At 33.7% G+C, this 19425-nt stretch overlaps 1 protein-coding gene across 1 annotated transcript; it reads left to right on the top strand.

Moving 5' to 3' along the window:
* The first annotated feature begins 16127 nt into the window (after positions 1-16127).
* LOC140435168 (uncharacterized) lies at positions 16128-19132 on the top strand. Its single transcript, XM_072523920.1, has 3 exons — positions 16128-16273; positions 18295-18824; positions 18880-19132. Exons 1-3 carry the CDS (start codon positions 16265-16267, stop codon positions 19070-19072), a joined length of 732 nt encoding a protein of 243 aa, XP_072380021.1. The 5' UTR covers positions 16128-16264; the 3' UTR covers positions 19073-19132.
* Positions 19133-19425: the final 293 nt, after the last annotated feature.

Below are 19425 nucleotides of genomic sequence, written 5' to 3'. Positions count from 1 at the left end.
CACATGCACAGGTACATCGTACGGTGTCACTCGAAAACTCACTCGTGTCACGGTTGCCTGTGCAGGTTAAAAAAACTGCACAAATCTACACCCACACACGTTCCGGTCTATCTGCGCAGGCATGCCTGCAAAGGTAGACCTCTCCGGTAGACCGTAGTGTGTATGGGATGCATAACATAGCATTTAAAATTTCATCTCCAACCATAAAAACAATAACAATTAGTTATATTTTGTGTACAAAATATACAAAAAATATATGGTCATAAATAAAACAGTTTTATTTATGTTATGTTATATTTTAATAAATACTAATGAACAATTTGATAGGCTATTAAAATTAATTCCTGAAGTAAAAGGTGCTCTAATTGAACATGTTTTGTCCACGTTGATCTTTATATCGGTATTAATATGACCATTAACACCCTGCAGTGGTACGGGCATGTACAAAGAATGCCAGAGCACAGGTGGTCAAAAAGAATATTGAACTGGGACCCGTCGGGAAGAAGACAAAGGAAAGACCTGCTACAAGATGGAAAACTTACATAGAAAATGCTACTATAAATAGAGACCTCAGAAAAGATGAGTGGCAAAATAGAGTGCTGTGGACAAAAACGGCGAACTCATGATGGAACAAATGCCGAAGAAGAAGAAAAAATTGTAATTTTAGACAAAATAAAAATGTTTGATAGATATTTATCAATACTGAATAATTCCTAAATCAGTAAACTAAATTTCAGTTTTGATTTTTGTTATATGAATATCATTACAAATGTCACTTGTTGACATGAATTTAATTAATAACGATATTTTTCTACAATATTTTTAATAATTAGGATAAGATAAAATTTAAGTTTATTCAAATAAATAATCAATTATTGCCATAGACTAATGACATTCAATTCTAGTCTACTTCAATTAATATTTGAGGCAGACAAAGTTCTTCTTCTTTCAGTGCAATTAACTTTTTTTTTATTTTATTAACGCATCAACCACGCAGGGTCATTAGCGTATTTAGATTAATACAATATAGATACAATAAGTGAAATATACATTAGTTTACAATAATAATAATAATAATAATAATAATAATAAAAAAACTGATTATAAAGAACGCCATGACTCAGTAGGAAAGATTATCCACCAAGAACTAGCTGACAAACTGGGACTTCTCCAAACCGACCATCTTCCTTATTATCAATACGTCCCTCATAGAATGCTTGAAAATGACAACTACAAGCTATACTGGGACCGCACTGTGCTCACAGACCAACCAGTGGCACATAATAGACCCGATCTCATACTAGTTAATAAAATTACTAGTCAAACAACACTTATTGATGTGGCGATACCCAACACCAATAATTTACGTGTTAAATACAACGAAAAGATCGCCAAGTACAGAGATCTAGAAATACAAATCAGGAGACAATGGAGAATGGAAAGTACCCAGACGATACCCATTATTCTTTCTACCACTGGAGTCATCCCGAAGAGCCTCCTAGAAAACATAAAAAAGCTGGGTCTAAACGAACATCTATATAAGATTATGCAGAAAGCTGTGTTACTTTCGACGTCCAGATGCGTACGAAAATTTTTGGGAGATACACCGACATACCAAGTCACCTAGGACTCGATAACATGGAAAGAGTCCCACCAGAGCTCAATCCTTTTGATACCGTAGGTATCTGGGATGAGTGAATTTTCCCCTTAGAGGGAGTGTGAGCCGTATGGCTAAATCTGGATAATAATAATAATAATAATATCTTTGTGTGTTACAATGTACGTTTTAGATCTTTTGAAGAAGTTGGCAGTCTTTAAGATAGGAAAATATTTTTCGGGTGTCTGTATTTTCTTCTAGGGCATCTCTTAGAGAGTTGGGTATGTTATATTTGAGTCGTTCACTATTATATTTGTAACACTGTATTAAAAAATGTTTTACCGTTAGAACACTGTTGCACACTTCACACACTGGTTTATTTTTGCGCTGTAATAAATAGTCATGAGTAAGTCGTGTATGGCCGATACGGAGACGGGTAAGTATCACTTGCTCTCTTCTATCTTTTATTTTTGGTTTCCAAAGATGTGAATGTTTGTTGACTTCGTATAGCCTTGATGGAGTGTTGTTCCAAGTTTGTTGCCATTTTTGAATTATTTTTTGTTTTAAGTATGGTTTTAAATCGTTTTGTATCAATATATTACTTTCTTCGGACATCTTAAATAACAATTAACTTTACTTCCACAAATCAGTATAATAATGACTGATTTTAATGACGGTTGGCGATAAAATAATTATTTAAACAAAACGTGTGGGCTTACATTACAACGTACGTAAAGAACCACGACCGAGATACCGTGAACTAAACAAGTACTGGTGATAACAGAAAATATGGTAGTACTTTATATCAATAACTAGAATTGCGTTGAGGATTGAGAGAAAAGTAAATACACTACAAGAATATGACAAAGCAAAAATCTAATTACATGGTCATTCAACAAAAAAGAATGAAACGAGTGTATTATCAGAATGGAACACATAACAGTAGTTGCAGTAGCACGAACAGATCCGCGAAGGACAGAAGAAGTATTAGATATGTACGAAAAGATAGAGAAATCCAAGAAAAAAATAATATTGCTTGTAAATGCATCGCATATTTACAGAAAAAATATCAAATCTATTGGTTTCAAATGCCAGTTCTAAATAAATTAGTAGACAGTATTTAATACTTAATTTATACTGTTTACATTTTTTCGGAAAAAAATTCTTTATGTCTTGTTTGATATATTGGTAATTTGCATTAATTAAAGTACTCAAGGTCTCAAAGACTTCTTTTTTATTTTAATATTTTCGTCTACATAACGAATATAAAAAGTGTATTAATTACATATTATGATTTAATTACTACAAAAGCCGATAGAAAATATAATTTATTTAAATGTTATATTAATATACCAACCAAAATTCCATTAAAGAATGATGACATACGCGTTTGCCGCCTTTTTCTGGCCAAATTTATTGGTATTTCAGAAATTATAATCGAACTTGTTGGCAAAACTAATCCATTGGGTTAAAGCAGATTAAAATATGATTTTTCACATTTAATCTGATAATACAATGTTTTTTTTTTTTTTATTTAAACAAATATACCCGCATCAACCACTAAGGGTTATTAGCGGGGGGACATACACAAACAGTAAGATACATATTGTTGCATAAAAAAAAAATATTTTTTACAATCTGGTATATAGTTTAGTCATTTTAAGATAACTTAATAAAGACTGTAAATTTGACGTTAGTATACTTTTTAAATTATCACTAAGGGCACACGCGATTCTTTCGTTCTGGTACACTGGACACTCAACAATTATATGTTTCACTGACAACTGAGTATTGCACTTGGTACACAACGGAGCAGCCTCCTGGTTGAAGATATGCTTGTGTGTAAGGAAAGTATGTCCTATTCGGAGTCGGTTAATGATGACTTGGTCTTTTCTATTATTTGGTAAGATGAGTTTGGTTCCTACTTGACTTAGACATTCTTTGAGTTTATTAGCAGTGTGATCCCAAGTAGTTTGCCACGCTCTGTATACGTGGGCTTTGATATTTACTTTGTGATCAGTCCAAGGCATTTAATTTATGATAGCAATACTTTGGTCGGTGGTTGCATTGCTTGCCAGAGAGTCCACTTCCTCATTACCACTTATTCCCATATGGGAAGGTACCCAGATAAAGGAAATATCTTTTTGTTGAGTCTGTAGATAAGATAACTCTTCTTTGATCTTGAGAAGTATGGCGTGAGTTGTATATAGCTGTTTTATTCCAAGTAATGCGCTCATTGAATCGGTGATGATAACAAATTTGCTTTCATTGATAGAACAACATTTTTTCACGGCCTGATGAATTGCCGTAAGTTCTCCGGTATATATACAACAATTTGTTGGGATTCGTATGGTAGACTTGACGTTTTCGTAGATGTAGGCTGCAGCATGTCCTTCATGACATTTGGAAGCATCAGTGAAGATTTGATGGGTTGTTGGGTATTTGGATATTACATTTTTATAAGCTTGCTGTATAAGGAAAGGATGTGTGGAATGTTTCGGGAGTTCTTTTAAAGACGTGTCTATTTTTGGATGTTTAATCATCCAAGGAGGAACATTTACATGAATAGGCATAGTAAGACTGAACTGTTCTAAATTAAGACCAATACGTTTTATTCGTTCGGGAAATGGTAGTTTTTTTATTGCAATGTTTCTGTAAAGATCGGACGTTATATTTGTTCTGCAAAGTATTGTTGAGTAGGTTACGTTGCTGTTGTTTGCTGAAATTCTGGCAACGTAATTTAGTGATAGGAGTTGCCTTCGTTGGCTTAAGGACAGTTCATTAGCCAAAACTTGTAAGCTACTTACTGGACTAGTTCTTGTGGCACCTAAAACTAATCTCAAGCACATATTTTGAATGTAGTCAAGTTTTTTTAAAGATGTTTTGTTAGCAGTATCGTAGCATAAACAGCCGTAGTCTAGTTTACTTCGTATTAGTGATCTATATAGAGTAAGTAAGGTTGTTGTATCTGCCCCCCAAGAGGTATTTGACAGCATCTTTAGTAGATTAATTCTGGATTGGCAAGAACGTTGCAGATTGGTGATGTGGGTTTCCCAGTTTAAGTTACGTTCAAAAGAAAGTCCTAAGAAATTTATTTCTTCTGCTTGTTTCAAAACAACTCCATTTAGTGTTAATTGAACATTAGGATAATTTTTTCTTTTGCTAAAAATTAAATAACGTGTCTTTTCACTAGAGAATATAAAACCCGTGTTTTGCGACCAGCTTTCAATTGTGTGTAAGGTAGTTTGCAGTATATGTGTTCCCAGAGTTACATTGTTTGTTCTTAGATAAATGACTAAGTCATCTGCATATAGGCTAGTAAATACAGGTAGTTTTATTTGATGTATAATACTATTTATTGCAACTAGAAAAAGAGTAGGACTTAGAGTAGATCCTTGTGGAGTGCCGTTTTGAAGTACTCGTCTGGAGGATGTAAATCCATTGGTTCTGACTCGAAAAGTTCGTGTTTCTAGAAAATTCTTAATAAAGGACAACATGTGCCCTTGAACATCCCATTCTTGAAGTGTTTTTAGTATAAGATGTCTCCATGTTGTGTCAAACGCTTTTCTTATGTCAAAAAACACGGCAATAAGTTTTTGGTTGTGCAGAAAGGATTCATGTATACTTGATTCAAGTGTTATTAGATTGTCTGTTGTGGATCTACCCGTACGAAATCCACTTTGTCTGATACTTATTAGGTTATTGTTTTCGAGGTACCATTTAAGACGATAATTAAGGATTTTTTCTAAAAGTTTGCAGGTACAACACGTAAGTGATATTGGACGATAGGAATTTGGATCGTCTTTTGGTTTATTATATTTAAGGATTGGAATTATAGTTGCTTGCGACCATAGATCAGGAAAGTCATGATGAATAAAAATATTATTAAAAATATCAACTAATATTAGCTTTGCATTCAGAGGAAGATTTCGTAAGAAAAGAGGGTGGATATCATCAGGTCCTGGACTCGAATTTTTAGCACTTAAACAAAATTCTAATTCTTGAAGACTTACTGGTTTGTTTATTGGATTGCCACTCTCTGTGATTTGTATATTTGAAGACTCCGTTAGTTTTTTGTGCTCTAGAAAGGATAGGCTGTAATTAGAATCACTAGAATTACGTTCGTATATATCTGCTAGTATTTCTGGAATATCTTCTTTGTTTGAATGCATTTGGTTATTATATGATAGAGTATCTATACCTCGAAAGTATTTTGTACCTTTTATTCTACGGACTTTGTTCCATATGTTGCCTAAGGGAGTGGAAGGATTTATTGAAGAAACGTACTTTTTCCAACTTTCTCGTTTTGCTTTTTTGATTAATTGTCTGCTTTGAGCTCTGAGATTTTTAAACCTTAAAAGGTTTTCGATAGTTTTATGTTTCTTGTAAACGTTAAAAGCGTGCTTAGACAAAGTGAGTGCTTGTGCAATTTCGTTATTCCACCAAGGAACTGGCTGCCTTTGACTCGATTTTGTTTTTCCCACTGCGATTGTTGCTGCAGAAATAATAATGTTATTAAATATTTCCAGGTTTTGGTTTGCGTTATTGGTTAAATTATATTTGTTTGTTTGTTCTTCTATCAGTGTTCGATATAAATTCCAGTCAGCTGACTTTATTTTCCATGTCTGGTGAATTGGAAAAGTTGATTTATCATTAGTGTTTATGGTTATCGTGATAGGGAAGTGATCACTATCATATAAATACCCCAATGTGTCCCAATATAATAAAGGAGCTAGCGACGGACTGCATAAAGAGAGATCTATGGCAGAAAATGTACCATTGTATGAATTGAACCTAGTAGATTTGCCAGTGTTTAGTAAGACTAAATTTAAATTATCAATGAGATTATTTAGGAGATTGCCACATTTGTCGGTTTTGTTACTTCCCCAAGTACTGTTGTGACAGTTAAAATCGCCTAATATTATTTTTGGGTGTGGAATTTGGTTTAAAACATTGCTTAGTTCAGTTATGTCTAAATCAGTAGGATGAGGTAAGTATACATTGCAAATATTGATTTTCATTTTGTGGGTGACTGACACTGCAACTATTTCGAGATTTGTTTGTAGTTGTATTTCAGTTGACTCTATGTCATCCCTTACAAAAATTGCTGTTCCGCCGCTTGAGTGATCTGCAACTCGGTTTCTTATAAAAGGAACATAATTTTTTAATGTCACACTTTGGTGCTTGAAATGGGTCTCTTCTAGGCATATGACTAAAGGAAGATATTCGTGTATAAGAAGCTTAATGGATTCTATATGTGTAAAATAACCGTTGGGGTTCCACTGTAATGATAATACAATGTTATTTGACTAAATACGAAATTATCGTTTATTAAATCGATATCTTACTTTATAAAAACGTTAATTTATTTTATGATTAATAGAACTATTAATAGAACTTAGTTTAAGATAATATCGAGTAATGAGTTTATTGGTACTTTGAAGACCAACTTTGTTTTTGTAGAGCGAGTAATGTCGGATTTTAGTAATACTACAACCATACAAATTTCTCTCTTTCACACTTTTGTCCTCTTCGCTTGATGTCTCTCTCTCTCAATCCAATTCTTTCATGTTGTGATTCCTCGCTAGATATTGTCCGGTTTCCTACTCTACGCCTAATCTATTTCCATTCGTTTTTTTTTTTATTGGCACTTTTTATTTTTCCGGTCCCTAACTGGTTGTGCACTATATTATCGGTTACTTTTTCATGATTCGGTCTACAGAAATTAGCAAAACATCAGAGAAATAATGCATCCTTATTGAATGCCGCTTTTTATAGATATTTTTTGGGTCATTTTTCCTTTGTGTTGTAGTCTGGCGATGTATCCCTCGTATAATAATCTAATCAGATAGATATTCTTCGTCGGCAGACCATAGTGCTTTAAAATCTTCCATATCTATTTTCTATTTTTAGAGTCAAAAGTCTTTCGAAGTCTTTTTGTTCTTCTTCTTCTTCCTCTTTATAAGAAATTCTGTTTATTCATTAGCGGATTAATACCTTTATAACTCCACGTTTGGCGCGGTCGTCCGATACTTTTTCTGCCGATTGGTGACTTGCCTCTTGCTATTTTAACGACAAGGGTCTCCTCCATTCTGTTTATGTGGTTATTCCGTTCTTTTTTTTTACTTTGTGTTCATTTATTTATACACTATACTCTACATTTTCTTCTAATGTCTTCACTTCTCTTTCGATCTCTCAGCGTATGTCCTGTAATTCTTCTCAGTACTCTCATCTCTGCCGTTTCCATTGGCCTTTGCGTTGTGGCTGAGTCGGGTCTTGTTTCTGAGGAATATGTCATTATTGATCTTACACTGGCTTTATAAATTCTTGACTTCATCTCAGTATCAATGTGTCTGTTTCGCATAGTGTTATTAAGGCATCCTGCTAAAAATTCCATGGACGGCTATGCTGACAAATGTGGCAGTCCTTGAGAGAGCAAATGCTGCTAGCGAGCTGCTTGAACATCAAATGTAGAAAGATGGCCTATTTTGGACACGTAGTAAGGGGAGACTGATATAATATTCTTCAACTTATTATGATGGGTAAAAAATGAAGGACGCAGAGGAATTGGTAGAAAGCAGGCCTCTTGGTTGAAGAATATCAGGGAGTGGACAGGAATGAGGAAAGCTGAGCAACTCTTTAGAATAGCTCAAGACAGAGACAGTTTCGCCATGTTAATCGCCAACGTCAAGGGGACTTGATAGGGCACGTTAAGAAGAAGAAGGCATCCTGTCAAGCTATTTGCTTTTTGTACTTGATATCTCACTTCTTTGTCCAAGTTTCCATAGCTAGACAATGTAATTTCCAGGTATTTTATTTCCATTACTTGTTCAATACTGATGCCATCAATTTCTATTTTACATCTGGTTGGTTCTTTGCTGAGTACTATTGTTTTAGTTTCCTGAGATGAGATTGTCATATTAAATTCTTTTGCTCTTATATCAAATCTGCGGACCAGTCTTTGCAGACTATTTTCAACTTGGGCTATCAATATTGAGTCGTCTGCGTAACAGACTATATTTATTTTTTTGTTTTCCATTCTGTATCCTTTTCCTTTGTTAACGCTTTTGATAATTTCATCTATGATCAAATTGAAGAGCATGGGGCTCAATGAATCCCCTTGTCTTATTCAGTTGCCTATTTCTGTAGCTTCTGTAAGTTGTCCGTCTATTCTGACTTTCATTTTGTTGTTTTGGTAGATGTTTTCGATAGTTTTTATAATATTTAGGGGCACTTCTTTATTATTTCTATATTATTTCTCTATTAATCGCTGTATTTTTCGTAGTCAATAAACATTATATTTATGTCTTTTTACTATTCCACGGTACTTTTTATTATATAAATGTGAGTGATATTGGATTATTTTGCACAAAAGCTTGCTTGTTTAATTATTATGTTTTTTGTCTAGTTTCAGCTTCAATCTATCCAATATGTTAGGAGCGATACTTCTCGCCCTTTCTTATATTTTCTTAAAAATGAAGTAGTTGTGTGTTTCTTCTTTGGGTGCTCTATGAGTGACTTTGTTTGGATGTTTTAGCAATGACTTTTGTCATCACTTAAGGACGTATTTGTGCTTTATGAATAGCGGCACGAGTTACTGGTTTTTGGTACTAGTGATGTTTGGTGACCTAATGACCTATTGGTAGTGGGTTTTAATGTCTTGCGGAGCAGTGTACATTCCGAGGATGTTTAATGGGGAAGGGGCTTGGTGACGTACCTTTTTAGAATTGTGTTATTGTTAGTGACTGAATTGAGTAATTATGATTGAATGAATTTATCAATGAATTTTGACACTAGTGTTACGCGGTGAGGACAGCTGTAGCTATTATGGACAGGTGTAATTTAGCGATGGAATTGGGAAACCACATAAAACTGACCAATTTCTGTTCGTGTGCAAATTTTGAACTGAAGTAGGAGTGCTGTAGAAAAAAATATATTGCTTCCAGGGTTTCGATGTATTCTCAGAAAGTTCGTTGCTGGCAGTCGTCAGCAGTTTTGTCGGTAGAAAGGAGAGTTTTCTTTTAGGATATCTGACAAATACGTTGGTGTTTTGGCATCTAATAGCTTGTAGAATTTAACTCCTGCTGAGAGAGGAGAGATTCTAAAGTATGAACAGAATATTCGATAGTTGATATATTACATTAGAGGGGTAGTCTTTTCGTCTTTTAATTTGTAGTTTACTATAGGTAGAATACTCATTTCCAACGATAGCAGGTATTGTAAGACAACCCAAATGAGCAAAGCGTAGATATTTGCTTTATGTTATATCACGGAATGGGCCTTTTTTGGTATTTATACTATTACACCAGCATTTCATTGATTTTCGAATTTTACTAATTAATTTGATTTTTACCTGTTTTTTTTTATCTGCAAAACTAGGTATATACAAGGTGCAGTCATTAAGTGTAGGTGTTGTATTTCTGCTTTTCTTTTTCCGTTATTGTATCTGTATCTGTAGAGTAGGGAGGGCGAGTTAAGTTTCACACCACTTAGGCCACAATTGACCCATTGTGCATACTCCCAGGGAGCTGTCACCCTTAGATTATTGTCCAACCTGCCATTTTTAGGAAGGTGCACAAGTCACCAGGAGACATCTCTCTTATGTGGGCAGGTGTGGGCCAGGACTCGCCGAACGCGTACTCTCGTATTAACGATAACTCTGGGCATTCATATAGGACATGCTCTACAGTTTCGTCTTCTCTTTTACACTTCCTACATAGAGGTGTGTCTGCTAGCCCCAGTGTGTGGAGGTGTTTGCTTGGTTGACAATGAGCAGTTAAAAAACAAACTGCCAAACGTAGGTTTTTCCTGGTCATTCCCAAGTACTTCTTTGATGTTGACTCTTCAAGATTACTTAGTGTTACCCTGGCAAGTTTACATCCTTGCTCTTTTTCCCATCGTTTTACGGTTTGCGTATGGGAGCGAGTTCATTATATTGGAAAAACCATCTTGAGAGATCTATACTTGATAGATGAGTGAGGGCATTGTATTAGGAGTACGGTCTTTAAACATGGTTATACCTCTTTTAAATTATTTTTAAATTTAGTCCAAATACAATATCAAACCATTTACTGAAAGGGCTTAAGGGTTTTCTTACCAAACCCTTTTTCTATTTGGCATTACCAAAGCCGTCAAAGCAGGTTGTTGACATTTCTGGAGTTGATCTTGATGGTAGAAATCACTTAATTTTAAAACAGTAGCATTGGCGATGAACAAAAAATGTCTTCTTTGATTGATTTGTACGCTAGTAATGACCTGTCTTACCATATTATATAGCTTCTGTGTGACAAATTGTTGGCACGCACTTTCCAGAAAGTTTCTTAAATTTTTAACACATTTGATATGAGATAACTTTATTACTTTCCCATATATTATCAACTGTAGTCGTTTAACAAACAAAAGTATTATACCTACAAAAATTGGCGTCCCATTAAACAAATAACGATTACAAATTCTTCTATATCAGACTTATACGTAGCTCCACAGAAAGCAGCAAAATATTTCAATTATGCTAAACTCTGGTTCTTGTTTGTTTTTTAAATAACTCTTTTTCTGTATACACTTCTCATCAACTAAATTAATCCACACTGTTTTTATATAAACCAGTTATGTAAAGAAAGATAATAAAAAGAGGACATCCTTGAATTAACCTTAATCAATGTAAATTGATAGTATATCAACAAGACATTAACGATTTTTTGCGATGGCATATAAACACTATAAAATTATTTTTTATGCCGACAACTCTGAATCATAACTATTGTCTACAGGGAGCGGTATCAAGTTCTGTCGCAAATATACTATGGTTATTAGACTCTTAACAAGCTATGTGAAAACTTATTAAGGTTGTTACCCTTACACAAAAATGTTGTCACTGATAATAATTCTTAACTCAAGGCAGATAGTTTCAATAACTACTTTTGCTCAACCGCTAAGAGAGTAATAAATGAACTTGAGGTTTCTCAGCTAACACTTGATGACTATTTGAAGTGTATACCAGAGGAAAATATCCCGTGTTTCAGATTTCAGCCAGTGAACTTTAGTGAAGTTGAGTTAGCTATTTCAGAAATAAAAGACAACAAAAATCCTAATGGATTTAACATAAAAATTTTTAAAACGACTAAAAATATAATTGTTTAAGTTTATTCTCAAGTTTTCAAAACTGAAAAGGTGGTACCTCTGTTTAAGAATAAAAGCTCTATTTATGATTACAACAATTATCGACCCATTAAAAATCAAATTAATCTACAGTTTGAATCTAATAAACTGTTTGCCATAAATCAGTACGGATTCCGAAAAATCAAAACAACAACTTTTGCTATTGATTGCTTTAGCTTTAGCAATATTTTGGAAAGGTTTGAAAAATGTCTTGACACTCTTGCATCGTTTTTAGATCTTGCCAAGGCTGCTTACTAAGACTCTCTGCTTAGAAAACTTCCTTATTATAACTTTCACAGTGATGCTATTTAGCTAATTGACTCATATCTATCAAATTGTGATCAGTTTATTCACTTCAGCTAGCTTGACCAAACAGATGAAAAAAACTTTTTCATTTAATTGGTTTTTAACTAACCGTCTCTCTTTGAACAACTCTAAATCACAAAGTGTTAATTTTACTTTAAGACATAACACTGTTATTGGAAACGTTGCTCTACCCCAATATGTAACCGAGGCGAAGTTTCTGGTGGTACATTTGGATACAGAATTAACCTGGGAACAACGGTATACCGACAAAAGGACGCGAAAAAAAGGACGCATAAAAAAGGACGCGGAAAAAAGGACGCGCGAAAAAAGGACGCGTGGAAAAAAAGACGCGTGGAAAAAAGGACGCATATTATTAATGAAATACTATAAATAGTTTATTTTAATTGACAATAGCAATTACCCCCGCTTATCCCCTATATATAATTACAGAAAATGATTCTACCTAACCTAAAATCGGTTACGGTAAAAGTAAAAAGTGAAAAATATTTATATGAAAAAAACTTGCCTTCACACTTTATCCAGGCTTAGGACTGGCAGCAGAAGCTGGCGTGTTTACAAGTTTTTTTTTATTTTTTTTTTAATTTTTTATTTTTTTTTTAATTTTTTGCTTTTTTTGGAATTTTTTTGTCATTTTATTTTTGTTTGTTTTATTTTTGATATTAATTTTTTTTGTATTTTTTTTATGTTTGCAACTGAAAATTGTGAGCAATGCCTCTCAAATATTCTAAAGTTGGCCTGTCAGCATAATCGGCAACAATAGCCCTTATCCTGTTTGCTGTATCTTGATATTTTCTTTTGCGTGGAGGTACATTGCCCGAAATGTACTGCTCTATTTTCAAAACATTTAAATCATATTCTTTTTTTAGAGAATTAATAAATTTCCAAATATTCGGATGTGCACTATTGAGAAGAGAAGAAAAGCTGTTGTGCCATCCTTCGACAGCATTATTAGTTCGAGGTATATCTTGGTCTGCCAAATCGTAACAATTCCATACATTTGCTGGAAAAAGGGGTTGTCTTTGATTTCCTCTTCTAGCTAATCTCCCTATCCAAGTGTCTTCAAAGTAATTAATCAGCGGCACTAGTAGTTCTTCATTTTGTGTATAAAAATCGCTATTGAGCAACTCCTCGTACACTCTGACTACATGGTTGTCTAGAACAAACGCAAGAGCTGTCAATTGTCTTAGGTGAAGGGCAAAGTCAGGATTCTCAATATATCTACGTTGCAATCCGGCACTTTGAATATGGCGCCACATACACTGCGAGAAATGAAAAAAACATCCGCGGATTCTCACATTTGGGAACTCAGTTTGTGCAGCATTCATTGCCGCTCTTTCAAAGACCATCATTATTGTTAGAGGGCGCAAGGCCGGATTCAACACCTTTAGTTGCTGAAAAACACGTGTATAAGTCTCTTGTGTTTTGTTCGTTAGAAGTGCAAATACAGTCGGGATTACATTACTGTATCGCACTCCATGAATTGTGTATATTTGAGAAAACAATGGTGGTGCTGAGTTAAATGTTCCATCGGCATACCAATGATCGCATTGTTCCATAAATCTTAAATTTCTTTGTGTTGAAAATAACAAAATACGTTCTTCTTCTGGCCCGCTATCAAATAATAGCAATAGCCCACCGCCTGTAGTTGTTTTATATTCTTCAGGAAGCACAAGTTCTTCTAAATTTCTCGGATTTACGGGCGTACCTCCTAGCTCGTTCCGAACTCTTTGCACAGTTTTTTTTAACGACGACACTGATGGAAGTTGTGCCGTAGAAGCTAAGGAAAGTCCTTGAGAAATTTCACTTACTACACCTTGGGTGGAGTGTTTCAGTTGTTGTGCAACTTCTTTCATCCGGTTACAAGCTTCTTTGCTTCAATCTTTGCCGTGTCTGCAACGTGATTATGTTCTATGGATTTTGTAATTTCATCCACAACGGTATGCACTCTTCCTGTACATTTGCACTTATTATAAGTAGCACACTTCCAAATTGTCTTTTCACCAATAACTCGCTCTTTTTTATGGAGAAATCCATTATAAAGTAACAAGTTGTTGCCTTTTTGGCTTTTCACAAACGCTAACACCATCTTAACAGATTGATATCAATTTGTAAAATGTTTTCTTGTTAAGAACAGAATAAATTACTTACCGCGACAAGTTTCCCCTATATAAACAATTTGCTTAATGATGTTTTGTTATATCGGACCTTTTGTAATATTCATTGCTTAAAAACAATTATCAAACAATTAGAAAGTTTTATTTTCTTACTAATCGTTTCTATTTACATTCTTAACATTACCTGCGGAATTTACCAACCTTCCGGTTCGCGTTAAACCCTCATTAGACCCCTTACTGGGCTGGTACTTGGGTTTTTCTAATCCCATACATAATTCTGATAATATGGAATCTAACCTGTTTCAATACCAGAAATCTTGAATCAACATTATATTAGTATTTATTATTTTACTTAAGATATTTTAGTCCTAAGCCTCGATAAAATGTGAGGGCAAGTTTTTTTCATATAATTATTTTTCACTTTTTACTCTTACCGTAACCGATTTTAGGTTAGGTAGAATCATTTTCTGTAATAACATATGGGGATAAAAAGGGGGTAATGGCTAATGATAATTAAAATAAACTATTTATAGTAATTCATTAATAATATGCGTCGTTTTTTCCACGCGTTCTTTTTTCGCGCGTCCTTTTTTCGTGCGTCCTTTTTTCCGCGTCCTTTGGTCTCGCGTCCTGTTTTCCGCGTCCTTTTGTCGTAGATTCGGGAACAACATATAGTTAATCTATGGAAAAAGCTTTCCCGACAACTTTTCGTTCTTAGGAACCTTGTACAAATGACTTTTACGGAAACTATTTTAACAGCTAATCATAGTAATTTGAATTCTCGTCCGACCTATGCTATTTTCTCTTGAGGTCACTCTTATCATATTGATGAAGTGTTTGGACAACAAAGAAAACGTGTTCGTATTATCTCTGGGCTCTGTTATAGAGCAGACTATAGAAACTCCTTTAGAGTTTTTTAAAGTTTAACTTTATCTTGTGTATACATTATACAGTGTTTATTGCATAATAAACAAAATCTAAGGCAATATAATACGCATGTAGATTTTTATAATTATTCCACCAGATACAACACTGAAATGGTTCAAGGTATTTAGCCATAAAATTTTACAATATAGTGCCAGCTGGAATAAAAGCTCTTAATTTTGATCAGTTTAAAGCGAAAATTAAGAGGTACCTCTTAATTTTAATTAAGAGGTAACTCTGAAAATTAAGAGTTACCTCTAATTTTAAGTTGTTGTAATTGTCAACTACATATATTAGTTAAAACACTGTTTCTATATTTTATATTTATATTTATGTGTACACTGACTATATTGCCATATTCTTTTATCTTTGACTTGTAAAAAATACTTTTGTATTAATTTCTTATCAACAAACCATCTATCTATCTAGAGAAAATACTTTTTTGGTTTCTTACCTCTCTTTCTTATTTGTTAAATACCCTCAATAATTGTAACATTGTCTTAGCCAATAGCCTTAAATCATCCGTAAAAGCTAGACATATTTTTATGGAATATATTTTTGAAGAGAATATCTTTAAGAAGGAGTTTTATTGTGATAAAGTAACAGAATTATCTTTTGTAAATAAATGTTCTAATTTCATTGTTTTTTTGTTTTGACAAGTAATGTAACTACTTGTGGTAAGTCGCATCCCTTTATTTCCAGCATTTGCACTCTCTTTTACATTAAGGACAATAATAAAAATATAAGTTTACTCATTTTTAAAAATACACAGTTTTGCAAGAAGTTATGTTAATTGATAAAGAATTATGTATTTACTTATTATTTTTAGATATAAATCGGAAATCTCGTGAATTAATTAGCGGATGATAATGAGAATGTATGATACATTGTCCAGCATTCTCTTCATCTGGTACCATTCACAACAACCTTCACCTTTTCTTCTTCTATTACGTAATCACAATGAGATGTCAAAAATAAACCAGCATAATTTTGGGGCTCTTAAAATTATTGTCACTATTTTGGGCATTGATTTTAGATGATGACAAAATATAAATGTAAATTCGGCTTTTTTTCTTCTGTATATATACAGGTACTAAGGATTGTCTTGGCATAGAGTTAGCAAGTTCAGTGTGTAGTTGGTATCATGAAATTGGTAAGTTTTGCAAATTTTATTTGAATATAATAAATATTAGTTTATTAAATGGCATCGAATAGTATATTTACCCTGTCCTTGTTTGAAATATTTTCATTAATGAGATGTTATAGTTGTGATGTCAATCGCGGTTTGTTGTATATTTCTTCTTTATTTAGCTCATCAGCCTACAGTCTAGTAGTCCTCACAAGTACTTTTATGTTATTCTTCTCATAATTTATCTTAACTATATCACTTCTTTGGTATTCTGTGTTCATCCATTCTTTGGACGTGTCCATACCATTTTAGTTGAATTATTCCGATGTCCTGTGTTATATTGTGCTTAACACCCATAGTTTCTCGTAGTCTTTCGTTTCTAACTCTGTCTAATCTTGATTTTCCAGCCGCTCTTCTCCGGAAGTCCATTTCTGTTGCCTTTGATGCTTTTAAGTTTTTATCTTTCAGTGGCCATATCTCATTTACCGTATGTAACAATGCTTTTTATAATGCTATTATAGACTTGGTGTTTGTTTTCTTTGGAGATTGTTTTGTCCCACAGTGCACACTACATAAGCCTAATGCCTTGTTTTCCCTGGTTATTTCTATGTTTAATTTCTTTGTCTAATTTGCCGGTGTTGGTTACTTGCATGCCTAAATATTTATATTTTTGACAGTGATTTATTTCTCGCTATATTTCTTCCAAGATTAGATTTTGTTGAATTCCCCCAATACACATGTATTCAGTTTTCTTAATATTTACTTCTAGTCCCCATAGTTCGTGTTCTTCTGTAAGTTTACGGGTCATATATTCGAGGTCTTCACAGTCTTGGGCCATCACTATCTGGTCGTCTGCAAAACTCAATGATCAACCTACATACTATGGTTATTGCTCTTACTTGAGGGCCTAGACTAAAATAACAGCGGTTAGCCGCATTTTTTACTTTACCAATTGTTTATATTATCAATTTTACTTCGATCTGTTTTGTAAGCTTAATTTGTCCTCCACCTCTGGTATTCTGTCTTCGTTACTTACATTCTTCAGCCGATACTTCTATTATTGTTTGGTACTTTGTTAACAAACAGGAATTTAAATTGTAACGATTCTTTTGTAATAGAAAGTAATAACTTAAAAATGGAAATGTCATGTATCGTGTTAAGACCGAGTTACCACTGAAGAGGTTTTGCAAAGACTTTTGAAACAAACAGTATTGAACCATGAAATAAAGATACACAAAAATAGCAATGTCTAGACTATGTGATGAGAGGGAGGTGATAACTCAGGGTAAGAGAGAATAGATAGATAGATAAACATAGCGTTGGAGTAAACTAAATGTATTTGAGCCGTAATCTCAGAAAATGGTTTAAGTGCTCTTTTTAGAGCAACTGTAAACAGAATACAAACAGTCATAATGACCACGAACTTTCGAAAGAATACAGTATCTTAAGAAGAAGAAATTACAATTATGTGGTTACTTTTTTATGGTACTATTTGGTGTTTTTGTTAAAACTTCATAATATATGGTCTAGTTTTACGTCATGTTATATAAAAGTATTTACTGAGAAATACCGTTTACACTGTTTTTACCTAACGGTGTTTTCTTTTCCATTTTTTTTATCATGTTTTAGTTTTCATATCATCTAATTTCTTTTAAATATATTCCCGAGTTGCTACCTGAGATCCGATTGAAGAACACGTCTACGGACCAATAGCTCACATTTGAGTTTGCATTGCCATGAAGTGAATCTGCTTAATTTTTAAACATTCTATAAAATTAGCAGCAATCATCTAATTTAATATCAATACAATAACATATAAAAGGTTTTGTACGAGAAGATAGAATATTTATTCCGAAAACGTTCTCTGATTTAGCCAGAAATTAGTTGATGAATTTATTAAATGTTCTTTGTAAGATCTGGATAGCTATATTTAATTGAACTCTTAATATAGCATTTATTACTGGATTGTATTTTACACAATTAATTACTAAATATTGACTAATCAACTTCAATAATATATCTAAATATAAAACTTTGGTTTTTAGGTAATCGCTTCTGTGTTTCTGATAGCTGCAGCTTCAGCTGCCGTTGTTCCTCAATACCCCTCGCCCCAACCAAATGTTGGTAACCAAAATCACCAAAATCCTCCTCAAGCATACCAGCCAGGCAAACCAGTAGAACAACCACAACCAGCACCAGTGTCTGGGCAAAATCTTGATAAACCAGTTGAACAACCTCAACCTTTTCCATCCGCAAGATCTGGTCATTTTAATGGAGCACTAGAACACCAACAAGCTAGAGGATTTGGTCAAAATTTAAATCGACCCAATCAACAACCCCATCAGCCCGCCAATTTTGGACAATATAATAAACCTGTAGAACAAAACTCACAACCATCATCATTGGTTGGTCTCCGATCTGCCGGTTTTGGTGAACATCTTGACCGACCAGTCGCCCATAAAACAGGCAATGAATACAATTATGATAAACATTCTAATAACTACTACAATGGTAAGGAATCGAAAATTTTGAGATATGAAGCAGAACAAGATCCCGAACAAGGTTACAAATTTGCGTAAGTAACTTTTTCAGTCAAATTGCTCAATTTTATTAACATAAGTTTATTTTAGTTACCACACAAGTCATGGCAACGAAGAAGTTCAACGAAGCGAAGAAGCACAAATAAAGAGAGTTGACGAGGAACATGCCATAGTGGCGGTACAAGGTGTTGTTGAGTATGTTAACCATGAAGGCAAACGTGTAAGATGGACCTACACTGCTGATGAAAATGGATATCATCCATCTGAAATTACAGTTACATAAATAATTTTATGATATGAAATGGAAAAAGTACAAAAATATAAAAATAAAACCTTTAATAAATTCCGCATTTTTATATTTTACATTTTAAAAATAAGTATAATAAACAGAATTCACAATGATTTATAAAAAAGAGGACTCGGAACATAGCGACAAATTTTCTCAACATGCCTACACATACAAATAACTCAACACGGGGGTACTAGTCTACAAAATATGTTTCTAAATTTAAACATTATGTTTAAATGGGGTTAAGCTACAATTACTGGTTGTAATGAAATCGTTCTCAAAAAAGATTATTATAAAATACACCAGAGATATTTGTTGGCAGCAGCATGTAAATAGCTGAAAATATC

This window comes from Diabrotica undecimpunctata, chromosome 2 (genome assembly GCF_040954645.1).
Source record: "Diabrotica undecimpunctata isolate CICGRU chromosome 2, icDiaUnde3, whole genome shotgun sequence".
Taxonomy (NCBI): Eukaryota; Metazoa; Arthropoda; class Insecta; order Coleoptera; family Chrysomelidae; genus Diabrotica; species Diabrotica undecimpunctata.
The sequence above is the reverse complement of the archived record's forward strand: the minus strand, read 5'-3'. Positions and strand labels throughout refer to the sequence as shown.

Coding starts and splice junctions, on each gene's coding strand:
- LOC140435168 (XM_072523920.1), top strand. Junction 18,825..18,879: donor GAACAAGGTTACAAATTTGC/GTAAGTAACTTT, acceptor AGTTTATTTTAG/TTACCACACAAGTCATGGCA.